We start from the raw sequence: 16,846 nt of genomic DNA, 5'->3' as shown, positions 1-16,846 counted from the left end.
CCTTAGCCCTACTACTGGAAGGTTTAAGTAAGAGAGTGAAGAAAAATCTCAGTTGTAACTGGAATTGCCCATCTAGAGTGGTTCATGGGCCCCCACTTTTAAATGAAACCTCACTAATAGTACTCATTGAAGCTTGCTACGCTAAGTGAAAACCTATTTCCTTTTACTGTGAAACTCTATCAATGCTCTGAATCATATTTTACATTTCCAAATTGAAGTATTTGTAACCCTATGTTGCTTTTTAGGTGGTTGACTTCTATGACTACTACAAGGGTCAAATGGAGGCATGGGATGGACCGGCCTTGCTTTTATTCAGGTAATGAGTCTAAAGAATGTGAAGCAATATAGTTGCTTTGCCTCCCTATCCTAATTCATTTTGCTTCTGCCAATATTGAGTTAAATTGATCATGGTGGCATGGAAACTAAAGTAAAAGTAGAATTTGGATGATCCCAATCTGTGTGTGGCTACGGTTTTATTTATGATGATGGGAAAAAAGAAAGAAATGGGGGTTGTCTACCTGTCCAAGGGCTCCACGAGCAAGATGCAAGTTTTTATTCTGTTGGCTTTTCTTGGCAACTTTTTTGCTTTAGACGACGAATTACACCCTTTTCTTGGTGTTTTCCTGGATGAAGTTTAATTTAGGTTAATAACTCATTGGGAAAGTTAATTTTAAGAGGCACATATTAGGGGAACACAATATATGAAATCAAGGACGTAAATTTGGGTTGAAAATTTGTCATAACAATTATATTACATTCTGGAAATATTTGCCTTTTTTGCTGGGGCTGTTATTCATCATTTATTTAATCTTTATCTTTGAACGCATATTTTTCTTTTCAATTAGTTTCTTCATTGTTTAGTTATAGTGCATACATTTTATGTTTAATCTTTTCTCCCAATAGTTTCCCCTTTTCCCTGGTTATCGCTAATTCAATTTATATGACTCAGTGATGGAAAAACTGTTGGCGCATGTCTTGATCGTAATGGCCTGAGGCCTGCTAGGTATTGGAGAACATCAGACAATGTTGTATATGTTGCCTCAGAGGTAAGTCCCTTCTTTTATCTGTTGGCTTAAAGATAAAATCAATTTGGTGTCACAGATTTTACCAGTCAGAAGTTTTGTGATTTTGGAGTGTGTAGTAGTTTTTTTTTTTTTTTTTGGGGCTCGTACTGGACTTTGAAGAGCTTAGGATTTGGCTAACTTGTTTTACCTGATCGTGTATCAATTCCACATCTTTGTCATTGTTGGTTCATTAAAGATTTAGGCTTTCTTTGCTGGCCTTTAATTAGTATCGTTCTATTTACAATTTTTATTGGCAGAAATTTGTAGTTGGTTGATATAGAAACGAACTCAGCCAATGGAATGCAGATCTGCTGGCCACGTATTATTTTTATTTTTTTTCTTCTGGCACCTTCTGTAGTCCCTTGGGTTCACCCTTTGTATGCGGGTTCTAATGTGCCTCCTTGTTGTCCTTTTATTATAGACTTGCAAAAAGGTTCAACTGTCCTCTGCAGGCAAGGGAAATGGCTGACACTAAGAGTCTATCTAGTTTATGTTCTGCAGATAATCGCATTCTTCTTAAGTCTGTTGTCTTGACTAGGCTTTTTTTTTTTGGCCAAATGTCCTGTGGTTATTCGTATAAAAAATTAAATGCATTATAGTTTGGTTCATAAAAAAATTTCCATCATTACCTTCTCTAGTACTTGTTTGCAGTAGTAATTATTAATGACGTAATCTATTAAGCCTAGTTCATGACTTACATCCAGTGATTAATGATATATTGTCTTGTCTTTTCCTTTCTTCAGGTTGGTGTTCTACCAGTTGATGAATCAAAGGTTATCATGAAAGGCCGATTAGGTCCAGGGATGATGATAACGGTTGATTTAGTTGGTGGTCAGGTTTGCATGACAACTTTCGTTTTTCGGTTGATTCACAGTCTCTTTCAGTAGCTACTTATGAATATTGAGGTCCTTATTTTTCGAGCATCTACTGGATGTACATTTGCAGTAAAACACCCTGTTGATATAGTAATATGATTTTAAAGATAAACAAATATTATGACTACAGATAAAGAAGCAAGAACAAGGAAGAAAAACAAGCCTGACTATGAAGCCTCAGATTTGTTTCCCGTAAAAAGTTGTTTTTTAAGAGAATGACTTAATATCCTTTAATGGGCCAGCTCAGGATAGCAGTTACCTATCACTATCATCAGTTAACAATGTATTGATACTTCCAACAATTAAGTGCTTCTTTCTCGTTCTCGATTTGATAAAGGAGTAGAAAAATTGAGTTCTCGGCTCCTTTTGAAAACGGACTTCTTCGAATTGAAAACTCAAAGCTGCCACTTGGATTATACCACTTCGATTTAATTGACTAATAAAGCACTTGTATCCCTCACTTTGTTTGGCATGAGGGAAGTGGAAGGGAGGGGAGAGAGTTTGATTTGAAAAATTGGAGAAATGGGATTATAAAATTTTAATAAAGAGAAGATGTGAGATTAAAAACTGAGAAAAATTAATTAAAATCTTTTAATCCCACTTCTCCAATTTTTTAAATTAAACTCAATAAAATTGCCCCTCCCCTCTCCTCCTCTCCGTTTCCTCATACTAAAGAGACCCTAAATTTCTGATCTGTAAAGCTTGGCCATTTCTCCGTGCATTTTCCTTTTTCTAATAATTGACCTCTAATCTTGGAATCAATGCTTGTAAAAAGCTGTTGTTTTTGCTGCTTTAAGGAATTTTTTAAATATAAATTATTTTGCATGGCAGGTTTTTGAAAATACTGAGGTTAAAAAGCGAGTAGCCTTATCAAATCCGTATGGGGAGTGGGTCAAGGGTAACTTGCGGTCTTTTAAGCCAGCAAACTTCCTTTCGGCAGCGGTCATGGACAATGATGCAATATTAAGACACCAACAGTGAGAATTCTATGCAGTTCGTTTTTCAGTTTTATCCTGATAAAAGATAATGTGTTCTTTGGTGTTGGCTTCATAAATCCTATATAAACACACTGCTACGCCTTGGCTTGTTAAAACCTTTATGGTCTATATGGTTGCTATTCTCTTAGTTCTCTATGCTGTCCGAATAGCATTTGACAGAAGTGTTGCAATAATAAAATATTAAAACCGCAATTTTTTTTGCATAAGGGTTAGTAAAAGCATCTTGCACGGGGTCTCTGCTTTATCAACGCAAGTGAATTAAGGTTCCTATGAACATATGAAATATAATCAAATGACCTCAGGTGAACTCAAAATCGGTTGGTAACATGATGATGGTCTAGTATGTTTGCTTCGGTCGTAGGAACCAGCCTTGGTGATGGTCGAGTTTGTTAGCCTTGGATCTCTGCATATACCTCTTTTATGGTGCTTATATTCCAATCTTTAATGAGACCAGGGCATTTGGTTACTCAAGTGAAGATGTCCAAATGGTGATTGAATCTATGGCTTCTCAAGGAAAGGAGCCCACATTTTGCATGGGAGATGATATTCCACTGGCAGCATTATCTCAGAAGCCACATATGCTTTTCGATTATTTCAAGCAACGATTTGCACAGGTATGCGCTGGAAGAACTTATTTTCCACAACAGTTCATGGAGTTGCAACTTGTAATTTCCTCTGTTAAATACAACAATTGCATCAGTCACTAAACTTTAGCGGAAGCTTGATTATATTTTTCACTGCGTTTTATAAAATGCAACATAATTTATTTTCTTTGTCATCTGATAATTGATATGGGCGTCTATCTAAGGAAGTTCTGTGCACTACTCATTCTCTCTGCTTAACCTTCTACTCCTCTATTGTGTATTTTTATGTCTCTTGTGCCAATGGCCGCAAGAGACATAAAACCCTAGACTTCTATGTCTTTTGTTGCATGTTTTGGTGGCCAGAGACATCAAAGAGTGATAAGAATAAATGGGTCGGCACCCATCACAATCTTCATGAATTCATGCTTCTCTGATAGGCAGAGGCGTTAGGGATCTCTATTGCTCTGTTATAGATCTCTTTTCTATTAGTCTTTCTCAATGATGTCCATAGACTTGTGATGAAATCCGAACACCTAAAAACACATGGGTTTGGACTAGGGCCCAACCACTCCTACCCAATTAATAGCTATTAATGATAAAAATATTCAAGCTGTTCCTACTTACTGTCATCTGATGTTAGCGGGAGAGTCATAAATATGGTGTGATTGATATATTTTAAAACACTACTGTATTATAGAAAATATACTGGGAATGACATAATCATCTCAGTTCATATTTTATTAAATTTGATGGTTATAATATTTTTAGAATGCTCTAGAAGTTTATTCCTAGGAAGCCATTTCAGTGCTATTTATTTGCATAAGCGCAGGTCACAAATCCTGCTATTGACCCTCTTCGAGAAGGCTTGGTTATGTCTCTTGAAGTCAATATAGGGAAGCGAGGGAATATATTGGAAGTTGGACCAGAGAATGCCTCACAGGTATTTTAGCGTGCTTATCATAAATTGTAACCATATTCCGTCAGCCTGTATCAGTCCGTGATTCCCATTATTTTGTTACCCTTTTCTGCCCCCAAGCTTACGTTATTGATTTGGCTCAGGTTATATTGTCTAGTCCTGTGTTGAATGAAGGGGATCTTGAGTCATTGTTGAAAGATCCCCACTTAAAACCGCAAGTATTACCAACATTTTTTGATATAACCAAAGGGGTTGAAGGTTCGTTGGAGAAGGCATTAGATAGACTTTGTGAAGCTGCTGATGAAGCTGTCAGAAATGGCTCACAGCTGCTTGTTTTCTCTGATCGTTCAGATGCACTAGTAAGTACAATCTTGAAGTATTCGCATACTTTTGCTGAAGTGCTTTTTTTCTCAAGGGAGATTATTGATCACACTTTGAAACTTTCCATTTTATAGATCTAAATGATGGAGCAGATGAAAAAAAGGCATATTTCAGTAGATTATTACAAAAAGCAATATTCTCTTGCTTTCCTCTGATTTGTGTCGTATTCCAAAAATTCTCTTAATTTTTTTCCCCTGTTTTGTGAGGAAACCTGAGCAGAACTCAAGACAATATAAGAGAAATACCAAAATCTATAGAATTCGGATAGACAGAGAATGGCAGAATGACCTTCATGGAGAGAATACCTTCAAGATGTTATCTCCCAAACCAGTCCATCATTTTTTACATGATACTCTCTGCTTTCTCTTGATTCAGTGTTATTAAGCCTTCCTCATAAAAGTACTGCTGAGACTAGGCTATCAGATAGTTACATGTGATCTCTTCTTGTCGTCAAAGTTACACACTCCCCTCATATTAACCTGTCCCTTGCTACTCTGCTTAAATTTTCTATTTATACCTGGGGTCCTTCAGATACATCTGCATTAAGTTGAAGTTCTTTTACCCGAAGTTGTCAAAACTGAACAAGCTGTTCGACTGGAAAACTGAGAACCAATTCGTAGTTTGCTTTGGTCTTGGCCATGTAGTTTTTCGTCAAAGAAGTGATCAATGAAAATTATGGATGATGTGGTAGCTTATGAAGTGTCCAGTTCGTCCTCATTTGATGGACGTAAAAGGGAACTCTTACATTGTAGGAGTCTCTTATGGTTTGATTTGTATGATGATTTTTCTACTCCTAGCCTCTGGATTTTTCCTCCTTTACGATCTAACACTATAGCCTTATACTCCAAAGAGAAATGGCACTCTTACATTTAAACGTTGAGACTTGAGAGTTGGTTTGCAAAACCTACTACTGTTTTTAGAAAGTGTGCCCTGGGGGGGGGGTATGGTTACCAGGGCTTTGTTTGTACAGTATGATCGGGGCAAAACGATTTTCTTTGATATTTTCTATTCTTATTTGGAATAATTACCGACCTTCCCATTTTTACTTTTTCCTTGCAAATTTTTTTTTATTCATTCAAAACAAATTTCTTTTCATAAAAAGAATGGTTTGGACCTCTAACTGACTTTCTATTAATATTTTAAGCATGGATTGATGCACTAATTATTCCCTTTTGTCTTAGGAACCAACTCATCCAGCAATCCCAATCCTTCTTGCTATTGGTGCTGTTCATCAACATCTAATTCAGAATGGCCTACGCACGTCTGCATCACTTGTAGCAGATACTGCTCAGTGCTTTAGCACTCATCAGTTTGCCTGTTTGATTGGATATGGTGCAAGGTTGTTTGCATGCCTTTTGAATCCTCTATGCATGTTTCTTACTATATTTTTGTCAAGCTATGGTGGTCTTGCTTATGTACTTAGGAAACTTTAACTTTGTCATAGACCATTTCCTTATGTAATATGACCAGGTGTAGCTTCTTGTTTTCCCCGTCAAAGAATTGTTTTCTAGTATTTTTGTGGAAACTAGGAAGCATAGGTCATTCTCATTTTCCATGACTCTAATATCTTGAGCATGACAAAATGTCTGTTTGGATTTTTAGTGCCGTGTGTCCATACTTGGCATTGGAGACATGTCGGCAATGGCGTTTGAGTAACAAGACTGTTAATCTGATGAAGAATGGAAAGATATCAACTGTATCAATTGAACAGGCGCAGAAGAACTATTGTAAGGTGAGTGGTCAATATGTGGTTGGCCTTGTTTTTCATTGTAGTCTTTTATTATTTATTTTTGCATGCACATAAGTTTTTACTGGTGGTTACATATATGTCTTGCCTGATGTTTATGTATGCTCTCCGTTTTGCAAAGCAGTATGCTTCAGGAAACTGGAAGAACTCTACTTTTGCTTGATATTCATAGTTCTGGTTTCGTCATGATCTTTTTATCCGGTTTTCAGGCTGTTAAAGCGGGTCTTCTTAAAATTCTTTCCAAATGGGCATCTCATTACTTTCCAGGTACACGTTGTTTTATGATTTATTTTAAAGCTGCAGTTATAAAGAACCACTAATACCGGGGAGTATTGGTATTATCATGTTTTAATTATTTGATAGTTTCTCGTATATTTGTATTTTTCTTTCTAAATCAAATATGTTATGCTTTTGTTAATGATTAACTTAGTCCCTTTTTGTAGTTACTGTGGTGCACAAATATTTGAAATCTATGGATTAGGAAAGGAAGTTGTTGATCTTGCATTTAGAGGAAGTGTATCAAAAATTGGTGGATTAACTTTTGATGAGGTGAGTTAGAATACAGTAATGAATCCCATAGAAAATTCGAATTATCACAATATGTTGCTAGTGAGATGAGCACCACTCTTATTTTAGATAATAATGCACATAAAAAATTAGAAATTTATCACTCCGCACCCTTTCCATGCATCCCATACATGCATCCCATAATATAATTTGCATTTTGAAAGTGTTGGATTATTTTTGCATGATTTTCATAGTGTATCCATTTTCCTTTACATGTATTTATAAGAAGATTGAAATGGCGGAAATCCAGAAGAGAATGAAGAAACCAGACAATACATACAAACATAGTATTTAAGGTCTATCGGTTTATACATAAAAATTGACCTGTCATCCTTTTGCTAGCAACTCCTTTCATATTCTACTAGACTTTCCTGAGTTCTTAATGTCTCTTAATAAGGTATTTGCTAGTAACTCTTTGACCTAAAAAATTGTTAGTACTTTTTTAAGACTCTACCTTAAGTGAGACTCAAAATCTGCGTCTTATTACAGACAAAACCTATGAAGAGAAAAGCTGAAAGCATAGCCCACTCAAATAAAAGAACTCCCTCATTTATTGAAGAACTTAAGTAACTAGCACTCCTTTTGACAACATCCTTGGGAGAAGCACAAACCGAAAAATTCTTCAACCTGGTCCCTGTGAGCAGCTATCTGAACTTTATTGTCGCTTCCCTCCACAGCCACACTTGGCACAATGGCAACTTCTAGAAGTCTTTGGCCTTGACCTACTTCCTAAGAGTAGCATCCTCAATATTTTGCCCTCTTAATCTCCGCTACTTGGGCTGAACACCTAGGCACCAAAAATACATTCCTCCCTTTCAAGTGCCATATTCTTTACTCATCTGATATTATTTAAAAGTCACTAGCAACGAATTTCATTAGAGCCAAGAAAAACTTTACACCTAATTAACTCTATCTTAAAATTTAATAACTTTTCAACTTTACCCCTATTTAATATATACTCTCCCAGAAAATAACAATCTGCACAATAATAAATAAAGAGCGAAATAGTACATTCATGTTGAAAATTAATTATGCGACTTATTAATGGGACCCAAAAAAAACTTCTCCCTCTGACTTGTAAAGAGGACTAGAGGAGCAATTCAAAACTTCAGGGTCTTTGCTCTCTACATCTGTCCAGGTGGTGCCAAGAACTTTAATTACTGCTTCATTGGAAACAAAACAATCTACTGAAACTCTTGTCCACTATGCTGCGTTACCAGTGCGATAATAGAACTCAACATGAAGTTATACTCACTTCAAAAATGTTTCAGTGTTTCGATCTATGTGCAGAATATGAATGTGGGGATGCACTGAATTTGCATTATACCACTTGTGAATGAAACTTCCCTCTCACTTTCTGTTTGTGCAGCTGGCAAGAGAGACTTTGTCTTTCTGGGTGAAGGCATTTTCTGAGGATACAGCTAAAAGGCTAGAAAATTTTGGGTTTATACAGTTTAGACCTGGAGGTATCATTTGCTTCTTGACTTGTTAGAAACTTGGAGTTTAGAGAATTATTATGCCTTTATTTGTACTTTTAGAAGCTGTATAAAATGAGCCTTATGTTGCGCTGTACAATATTTATGTGGGTCTTAGAAACTGATTGTTTTTTGAAAGTAATTAATGGTTTGCCATGCGTTATAGCGTGTAGGCATGGTTCAAGATTCTGTTAAGGCCCATCCTGTGAATATTTCTTGGTAGGTGAAAGTTTCTAACAGACCGTTTCTCTTTTTCAAAGGGGAGTATCATGCAAATAATCCAGAGATGTCAAAGTTGCTCCACAAAGCCGTTCGTCAAAAAAGTCAAAGTGCCTTTTCAGTGTATCAGCAGCATTTAGCTAATCGGCCTGTTAATGTGAGTTGAAAATTTTGCTTTTTATGACTGTTTTTGTTGGAATCTAATGGTGACTAAGGTATTATGAGATGCCTGTGTCCTACATTGAATAATGTGATGTGCTTTGAGATACTTTAGGTGACTTGATTCTCCTACCTTCATAGCTAGTTTTCTGGAGAAGTTCTCCACCTGAACTAGATGCTCATCAAAATCCCTTGAAATAATGGCATGGGATTATTGGGAGAAATCTTGGTAGTTAAGGTAGTTAATGAGCACTAAAGTGAAGTGTTTTGTTTTGTTTTTTTGGGCGGGGGGGTTTTGTCTGTTTGATGAAGCTTTTTGTTGCCTGTTCATTTCCTTTTATTTAGAGTTGATTGGCTCGTTTTCTGTAGCCTTTATTTCCTTTGATGTTGAGGATTAAGTAGCTGATTTTCTGTAGTGTACTTCCTCTATATCTTGCAACCTATTTTGTAACAAGAGCAGAGGCTCCAGAATGAAATTCCTTAGATTTACAATTTTTCTTTTAATTGTGATCATTTGAAATTAACTGATATTTTTTCGAGTCTGTTGCAGGTTCTGCGTGACCTCCTTGAATTTAAAAGTGATCGTGCTCCAATACCTGTAGGAAGGGTCCAACCTGCTTCATCAATTGTTGAACGCTTTTGTACTGGTGGCATGTCACTTGGAGCTATCTCAAGAGAAACTCACGAAGCAATTGCAGTTGCAATGAACCGACTAGGTGGAAAATCCAATTCAGGGGAAGGTGGTGAGGTAAATAAACTCTATTCCACAATAAGGCAGGTTATATTTAATTGTGCTCACAATCAATTCTAAACAAGTCCTTTTATTGCCCCACTTTTTGCTTTAATTTCAATTGCTCTCCCATTATGGTACTAATGATAATATATGGCCAAAAAGTGATGACATATTGTGTACTGCTTTCAGGATCCCATTCGCTGGAAGCCACTTACAGATGTTGTTGATGGTTATTCTCCTACTCTGCCACATCTCAAAGGTCTTCAAAATGGTGATACTGCTACTAGTGCTATCAAACAGGTTATTACACTGATATTTTATAATGAATTAGCGGTCAAAATTTACAATTACATACCTGATATTTGCATTCACTATGTTCTTGTATCGCATATAGTAAGTGAGGCCAGTTACTGCAGAATGTTGGGAAAACTTAAGGGTGGTGGAATATGTCAATTGCGTAACTTTCTTTATTCTAACTACAAAATATGTTAAAATTCCTTATAGCATCAAATTTTCCAGGAATTCTTCATAGGATGGAGGCATTGGATAGATTGTCAGGACTGATTGATATTCAGTCAGTGATAAACTCAGAATAACTGATTGAGTTCCTAATCTTTATAACACCTCCTTCTTTGCAATCATTGATGCATATGCTGTCCAAATTACTTCTAAAAAGTATCTTGCATTGTCTACAGGTTGCTTCAGGGAGGTTTGGTGTCACCCCAACATTCTTGGCAAATGCCGATCAAATAGAAATTAAAATTGCACAAGGTGCAAAGCCTGGTGAAGGAGGACAGTTGCCTGGGAAAAAAGTTAGCATGTATATCGCAAGGTTGAGAAATTCTAAACCTGGGGTTCCTCTTATATCTCCACCTCCTCATCATGACATCTATTCCATTGAGGATCTTGCTCAATTGATCTATGATCTCCATCAGGTGACTGAGCGTTTTATATCTGCCCATCCCATTTTTAATCAAGCCAGTGTTCTCAAGGAAAATCTTCATGGTTTTTTTGGTTGAACAGGTGAACCCTAAGGCCAAGGTCTCAGTGAAACTGGTGGCTGAAGCTGGAATTGGTACTGTTGCATCTGGGGTTGCCAAGGGTAATGCTGACATTATACAGGTATTAACTCATCTGTCATACATTATGCATCTGGAGTGGTCCGGTATTTGATGTCCTGAACTGACTTTGATGGTCTAGGCTGAAGTAGACTCTCATCACCCGTATTTGTTGTTCCTCTTTAATGAAATTGTTCTTCATTTATGGAGGAAAATAAAAAATTAAAGATTGTTGGTTTCATTGAAGGACCTGTTAAACTCAAAACAACAGAAAATTCGTTTTATGTTTTTTTTTTCTTTTTTAAATTTTAGTGCTCATTTGAGTAGAATAGTTATACCTTGTTATTGCTTCTCAGATTTCAGGGCATGATGGTGGAACTGGAGCAAGCCCAATAAGTTCTATCAAGCATGCTGGAGGTCCTTGGGAACTTGGTCTTACAGAAACTCACCAGGTTATAATTTGAACTATTGAATTATATTGTTGTAATTTATTCTTGACATTTAAGTGAAAATTGGATGTTAATTCTTGATATTTTCCTTTCAGACACTCATTGAAAATGGGCTTAGAGAAAGGGTCATTCTCAGAGTTGATGGTGGCTTTAGAAGTGGAGTTGATGTGATGATGGCTGCCGCAATGGGTGCTGATGAGTATGGCTTTGGTTCAGTGGCCATGATTGCTACTGGATGTGTAATGGCCCGCATTTGCCACACCAATAATTGTCCAGTTGGTGTTGCGAGTCAGGTCTATATAACTCTTCTTTTAATGATGTATTTTGTTAGTTAATTGTCATTTTAATAACACCACGTATACATTTCATTGTTTTAAATTTCAAATTGATTGAGGTCTATATAACTCTTCTTTTAATGATGTATTTTGTTAGTTAATTGTCATTTTAATAACACCACGTATACATTTCATTGTTTTAAATTTCAAATTGATTGTACTCCAGAGGGAAGAACTGCGTGCACGTTTTCCTGGTGTACCGGGTGATCTTGTCAACTACTTTTTGTATGTTGCTGAGGAGGTATCATGTGCCTTATGTTTACTTCTTTCAGATTTATCTTGATGCATCATTCTAGAAATTGTCCCTAGTGATGTTTTATTATTTATGTAGTTTGGCTCAAGTTGCTTGTCCTGCATTAAATAAATTTAGTTTCTATTCTGGCTAGGTAAGAGGCATATTGGCACAGCTGGGTTATGAGAAGTTGGATGATGTAATTGGCCGGACAGACTTATTGCAACCACGAGACATATCTCTAGTCAAAACTCAGCATATAGATCTCAGCTATATTCTCTCTGTATGTGTTGTATATTTCTTAAATTGGGTCGTTATTAGAAAATTATCTTCTTTTCTTTCTTTCTTTTTTTTGGTTGATTGCCTTTCTGGATCCAGTAACTGCCTCCTTCTCTAGCTTATTTGTAATGGAACTTTCGTTTTCAGAACGTTGGGTTGCCAAAATGGAGCAGTACAGCAATTAGGAAACAGGAAACTCATACCAATGGTCTGGTTTTGGATGATGCTTTGTTAGCTGACCCAGAGGTAGCTTTTTAATCAACTATAGGTCTAGCTCAGTTTTATTATTGACTTACAACCCCTGCAGTTGCATGTTTTTTAGACCAGCTTGTGTTAATTTGAGTCAATGCTTAAATGCTATTGACTGACGTGTATTTTCTTAACTGAATCTAATCCCTAAACCTCCAAAGTGGGAAATGAAGAAGCTATTCTGTGCGCATGCATTAAATAGCTCACATGACCCCAACCTCAGTCACTAAGATCGAATGAACTTTATGTCAATGGTCAATCCCTGTTCATGCCCTTTTCCCACGGCCTACTTTGAGGCCGTGAAGCCTCTTATTTAACACGGGAAAAGCAGCAATTTCCCCTTTTATGTTCAAGTTGGCTGTTGTTTTTCATCACAGCATGAAGCGATGTGAGGAAGATATTTACATGCCTTGTATAAGGTGAAAAAAATGTTTTTTCATCATCCAGATTGCAGATGCTATTGAGAATGAAAAAGTTGTCAACAAGACTGTTAAAATATTCAACATTGATCGTGCTGTATGTGGGCGTATAGCTGGTGTTATTGCTAAGAAGTATGGTGACACTGGTTTTGCTGGACAGTTGAATATAACGTAAGATGCCCTCTGCTATTCTAAAGTTGATATCATGTTTTATCATATGGAAATTAAATAAGATGCTTTTTTCCATTATTCCAGATTTACAGGAAGTGCTGGCCAGTCGTTTGCATGCTTTCTGACCCCTGGAATGAACATTCGCCTGGTAGGAGAGGCTAACGATTATGTGGGGAAGGTATCTTCATTAACTTATTCTTTTGAACATAGGTTAATAGCTTAAATATGTGATTTTTATTTGCTTGTTTTAGTGCTGAAGTAATGAGTACGTGGGGTGTATTTATGTACTGCTATTGCCAGGGAATGGCTGGAGGTGAGTTGGTTGTCACGCCAGTTGACAAAACAGGGTTTCAACCTGAGGATGCAACTATTGTGGGGAACACTTGCTTGTATGGGGCAACAGGTGGACAGGTCTTTCTTAGAGGGAAGGCTGGGGAGCGATTTGCTGTGCGAAACTCACTTGCTGAAGCTGTTGTTGAAGGCACTGGCGACCATTGTTGCGAGTACATGACTGGTGGTTGTGTGGTTGTCCTTGGAAAGTGAGTAATGTTTCATCATCTAAACTTAACCCTTGTTTAGCCAACCTCTTCCTCTTTCTTTTTAGTGATTGGTGAATTGGATGAATTGACCTGAATTTACTGAGCCTATTGCATGTCTTAACTTCTTGGCAGAGTGGGTAGAAACGTGGCTGCTGGAATGACTGGAGGGTTGGCTTACATTCTTGATGAAGACAGTACTCTCATACCCAAGGTTTGTGCCAGAGACCCATTTTCAGTGTCTCCTCCCCCCTTTTTCGGTAGCCATATGCATGAATGGGCTTAGTCCCTGGAATTCTTTTTCCTGATTTGGCGGATCTGATTTCACCATCTACCCCTTCCCATCTCGAAGAAAGCACAACCACAGGTCAAAAGGAAAGATGTAGAAGAAATGAACGATAAAGCCCTTATTTTTGTTGCATGGAAGCGAATAAATATGCTGCTGTTGTTTCATCTTTATGATCACTTATCTGTATAAATGCTGACAGGTAAACAGAGAAATTGTAAAAATCCAACGCGTATCAGCGCCTGTAGGGCAGATGCAGCTGAAGAACCTTATTGAAGCCCATGTTGTAAGGCCCATATCTACTACTGCATGAAATCTATGCATGTTTAAAACAGTCAGACATCTAAGTTTGTTTTGTCGTGCGAGCTAAGTTGTGGAGACTAATTGAAGTTGTGTGCGTTTGAAGGAAAAAACGGGGAGTAGCAAAGGGGCGGCGATGCTGAAAGAGTGGGACAAGTACTTGCCGTTGTTTTGGCAGCTGGTTCCACCAAGCGAAGAAGACACCCCGGAGGCTAATGCTGAGTATGACACAAGAGAGGCTGAGCAGGTGACTTTGCAGTCCGCTTAGGAGCACAATCCGAGCTTTACTTTTGAGTCCAGTATCATATGGAGCCTCGGTGCATGAATCGCTGACGTGCCCAAACCCCCCCCCGGGGGGGCACAGATGGAGAACAAAATTCCAACTCTAATTCAGGGGATTAATTTATCCCCTCAGAGCCATACGGCAACGCCACTTTTGGTTGCAGTTGGGGGTCGCCCCATTCTCTCTTCCTAGTTTTGTATAGAAGGCGCTTTGTACAAGAAAATGTAGATAAAAGGCACTCGATTTCTGTCTGACTGAAATTTTTTCTCTTTAATTAATTAATGGGTTGATTTTCCCAGTCTTCTCTTCGCTCGTTTGTTCTGCACTTACACCCAAACAACGACCGTAATAATTCTGCCTGGCGCTATTGTTATGTGGATTTAGGTCAGCCTACGATATTGTTTCGGGAGACAGATTCATGGTTGAGAGAAACTAGTCTCTATTTCCTGCCTTCGGAGTTTCGAAAACTACTACTGCTTCTCCCGCATTAGTTTAGGCTCGTCTAGCTGCCTACCTACGACGTCATTTTTAAAATGATGAGTTGCCTCGAAAACAATAATGATGAGATTGCAGCCCCCCCCCCCCAAAAGAAAAAAATCCATTCAAAGATTTGCACGATACAAAAAAAAAAAAAAAAAAAGAGTTCCTTTGATTTTGATAGAACACTTTAGGATTCAAAGTTTATCCTTTACTGGCTCCGATTTTATATAATCTCAAGTACTAAGTACCTATTTCAATTCCTAATTATTTGCATTTTAAACAATCTATCTCATTCCAATTTCACACTGAACTTTTGATATATGTTTATCCTATTACTAATTGAAGGATGAGAATATTAAAAAAAAAAGTAAAGGAATTTTTGATTGGATCAGAAATCCATTTTTGAATTGGGTATAATGTGTTCGTGTGTGGAGCATTGGATGGTTATGTTGATTTTAACAAAAAAGTTAAGGATCGATTTTCCAAAAAGTCGGTGGAAAAGGAAAGCATCACCGCAAATGATTGTGGCGTGGTGATTCATTTGAAGCTCGTGTCAAATAGCCTGTAGTTGTTCCAATCCCCGTTCCCATCGTGAAAAAGAAAAAAACCATGGTAGAAAGAGGAGGTCCGCTCCTAATTCCTTTCCCAAATGTACCTTTTTAGAAGCACGCCAGAAATCACAATCAATTTGCTCGTGAAAGAAGATTTACTCGACAAGATTTGCGTCAAAATTTTGCAAGAGTGAACCGTGGCTGAAGTGTCTCAGGAATCACGAGACGATGTAATTGTTGATATGTAAATGCGTAATGTTTTGAGCAGCCTAGGATGCGTACAGAGGGGGAAGTTTCGTGGCAAGAGAGGAAGACAAATGGCTTCAAAATTTGGAATCATAATGTTCTGTTGAATTTTGCTGTTCATGGGAAGGCAAATCCCACGTAGAAAGCAAACGTAGCCGTTTGGCGGTCCAATGCGGTTGTCCAAACGTAGTTTCTTTCAAGGCTCACCTACTCGTTTTTCCAACCCCCCCCCCCCTAAACGTGAAAAAAGGATAGGGTGTCACAGCAGTCACTTGCTCAGAATTCAGTCTCACTGTTCCCTCTTCATTCGTCTTTTTCATTCCCTTTTTTTATTCGATACCAAACTCTTGGACCAAGCTTGCGCACCCAACAAAACAATGAACCACCAAACCTTTTCCACCAAGACATAGCCCCCCAAACACCTCGGCCCAATAGTAAAACCCCCACTACGTAATTCAAATAAAAAAAATGAAATATTGGGAATCAAATTGACACAAAGAGGGGTCAGTTAGATATTTTAGCAGTTACTAGTGGGGTGGTAAAAGGAGTAGCCTTTAAGGAGGAGGAGAAGGCGAAAAATCGCCGGAATTGGTGAGCAGTCGGCGCAAATGGGTGTTGTAATGATGTAGAAGTTCTTGATACAGATACAGATGAACTTACTTTTGCTTATATGTCGCCCACGGTTTGCTTTTTCTCTCTTCTTCCTTTCCTTGGAAAACAAAACAAGGCATCCTGCGGTAACTTGTTCCCTCGACGTGTCCTTTTGTCGGCGTTGAAAATCTCTTCTCCCAACACACATACTTCCAAACACCAGAAAACTTATATCGGAAGAAGCAAAATCAGTTACCTCACTCTCCTCTTCCTCCCCCACCCCCCTTCTCTGCCCCCTCGTTCATACACTTTGTCGTTTATTCAATTATTCATAAATAACCGTACACTCCAAACTCTTGTCTCGTACCTGTTTCCCTTCGCTTTCTTGCGATCTCAAGTTTTTTCAAATTCAGTTCCCTTGTTTCGCAATTAAAAATATGAACTTTATCAGGAAACCGATTATTCTAATAGCGGCATTCGCTACATTAACAGGTTTTCTTATAAAATTACCTGCATTGCTCTGGTTACCAACCCTGCCATATCCGACTGCACAACTCACATTCTTGTTCAGTCTCGGTGGTCAGACTCACGAGAAAGAGCTATTCTGGAACAGAATCGAAGAGAAGAGACTAATCTGCACTGAAACCATTATTTACAATCTTA

The 16,846-nt window shown here is 37.8% G+C and overlaps 1 protein-coding gene across 1 annotated transcript; it reads left to right on the top strand.

The window, feature by feature from the left end:
* Positions 1–164: 164 nt before the first annotated feature.
* On the top strand, positions 165–14,624 carry LOC114745709 (ferredoxin-dependent glutamate synthase, chloroplastic-like). The gene is given in 29 exon segments (XM_028933875.1): positions 165–316; positions 950–1,046; positions 1,808–1,900; positions 2,771–2,916; positions 3,392–3,551; positions 4,351–4,461; positions 4,581–4,796; positions 6,000–6,157; positions 6,421–6,550; positions 6,775–6,805; positions 6,808–6,832; positions 7,009–7,114; positions 8,502–8,598; positions 8,868–8,983; positions 9,536–9,733; positions 9,908–10,018; positions 10,414–10,653; positions 10,742–10,840; positions 11,133–11,228; positions 11,321–11,518; positions 11,727–11,801; positions 11,947–12,075; positions 12,219–12,317; positions 12,768–12,910; positions 12,995–13,088; positions 13,211–13,449; positions 13,582–13,660; positions 13,935–14,018; positions 14,139–14,624. Coding segments are annotated over 29 exon segments (3,570 nt in total). The 5' UTR covers positions 165–278; the 3' UTR covers positions 14,301–14,624.
* Positions 14,625–16,846: the final 2,222 nt, after the last annotated feature.

Source organism: Neltuma alba, unplaced genomic scaffold, assembly GCF_004799145.2.
Source record: "Neltuma alba isolate B1F8T4 unplaced genomic scaffold, ASM479914v2 tig00004759_pilon, whole genome shotgun sequence".
NCBI lineage: Eukaryota > Viridiplantae > Streptophyta > Magnoliopsida > Fabales > Fabaceae > Neltuma > Neltuma alba.
Note: the sequence above shows the minus strand (reverse complement) of the source record. Positions and strands in the feature narration are given on the sequence as shown.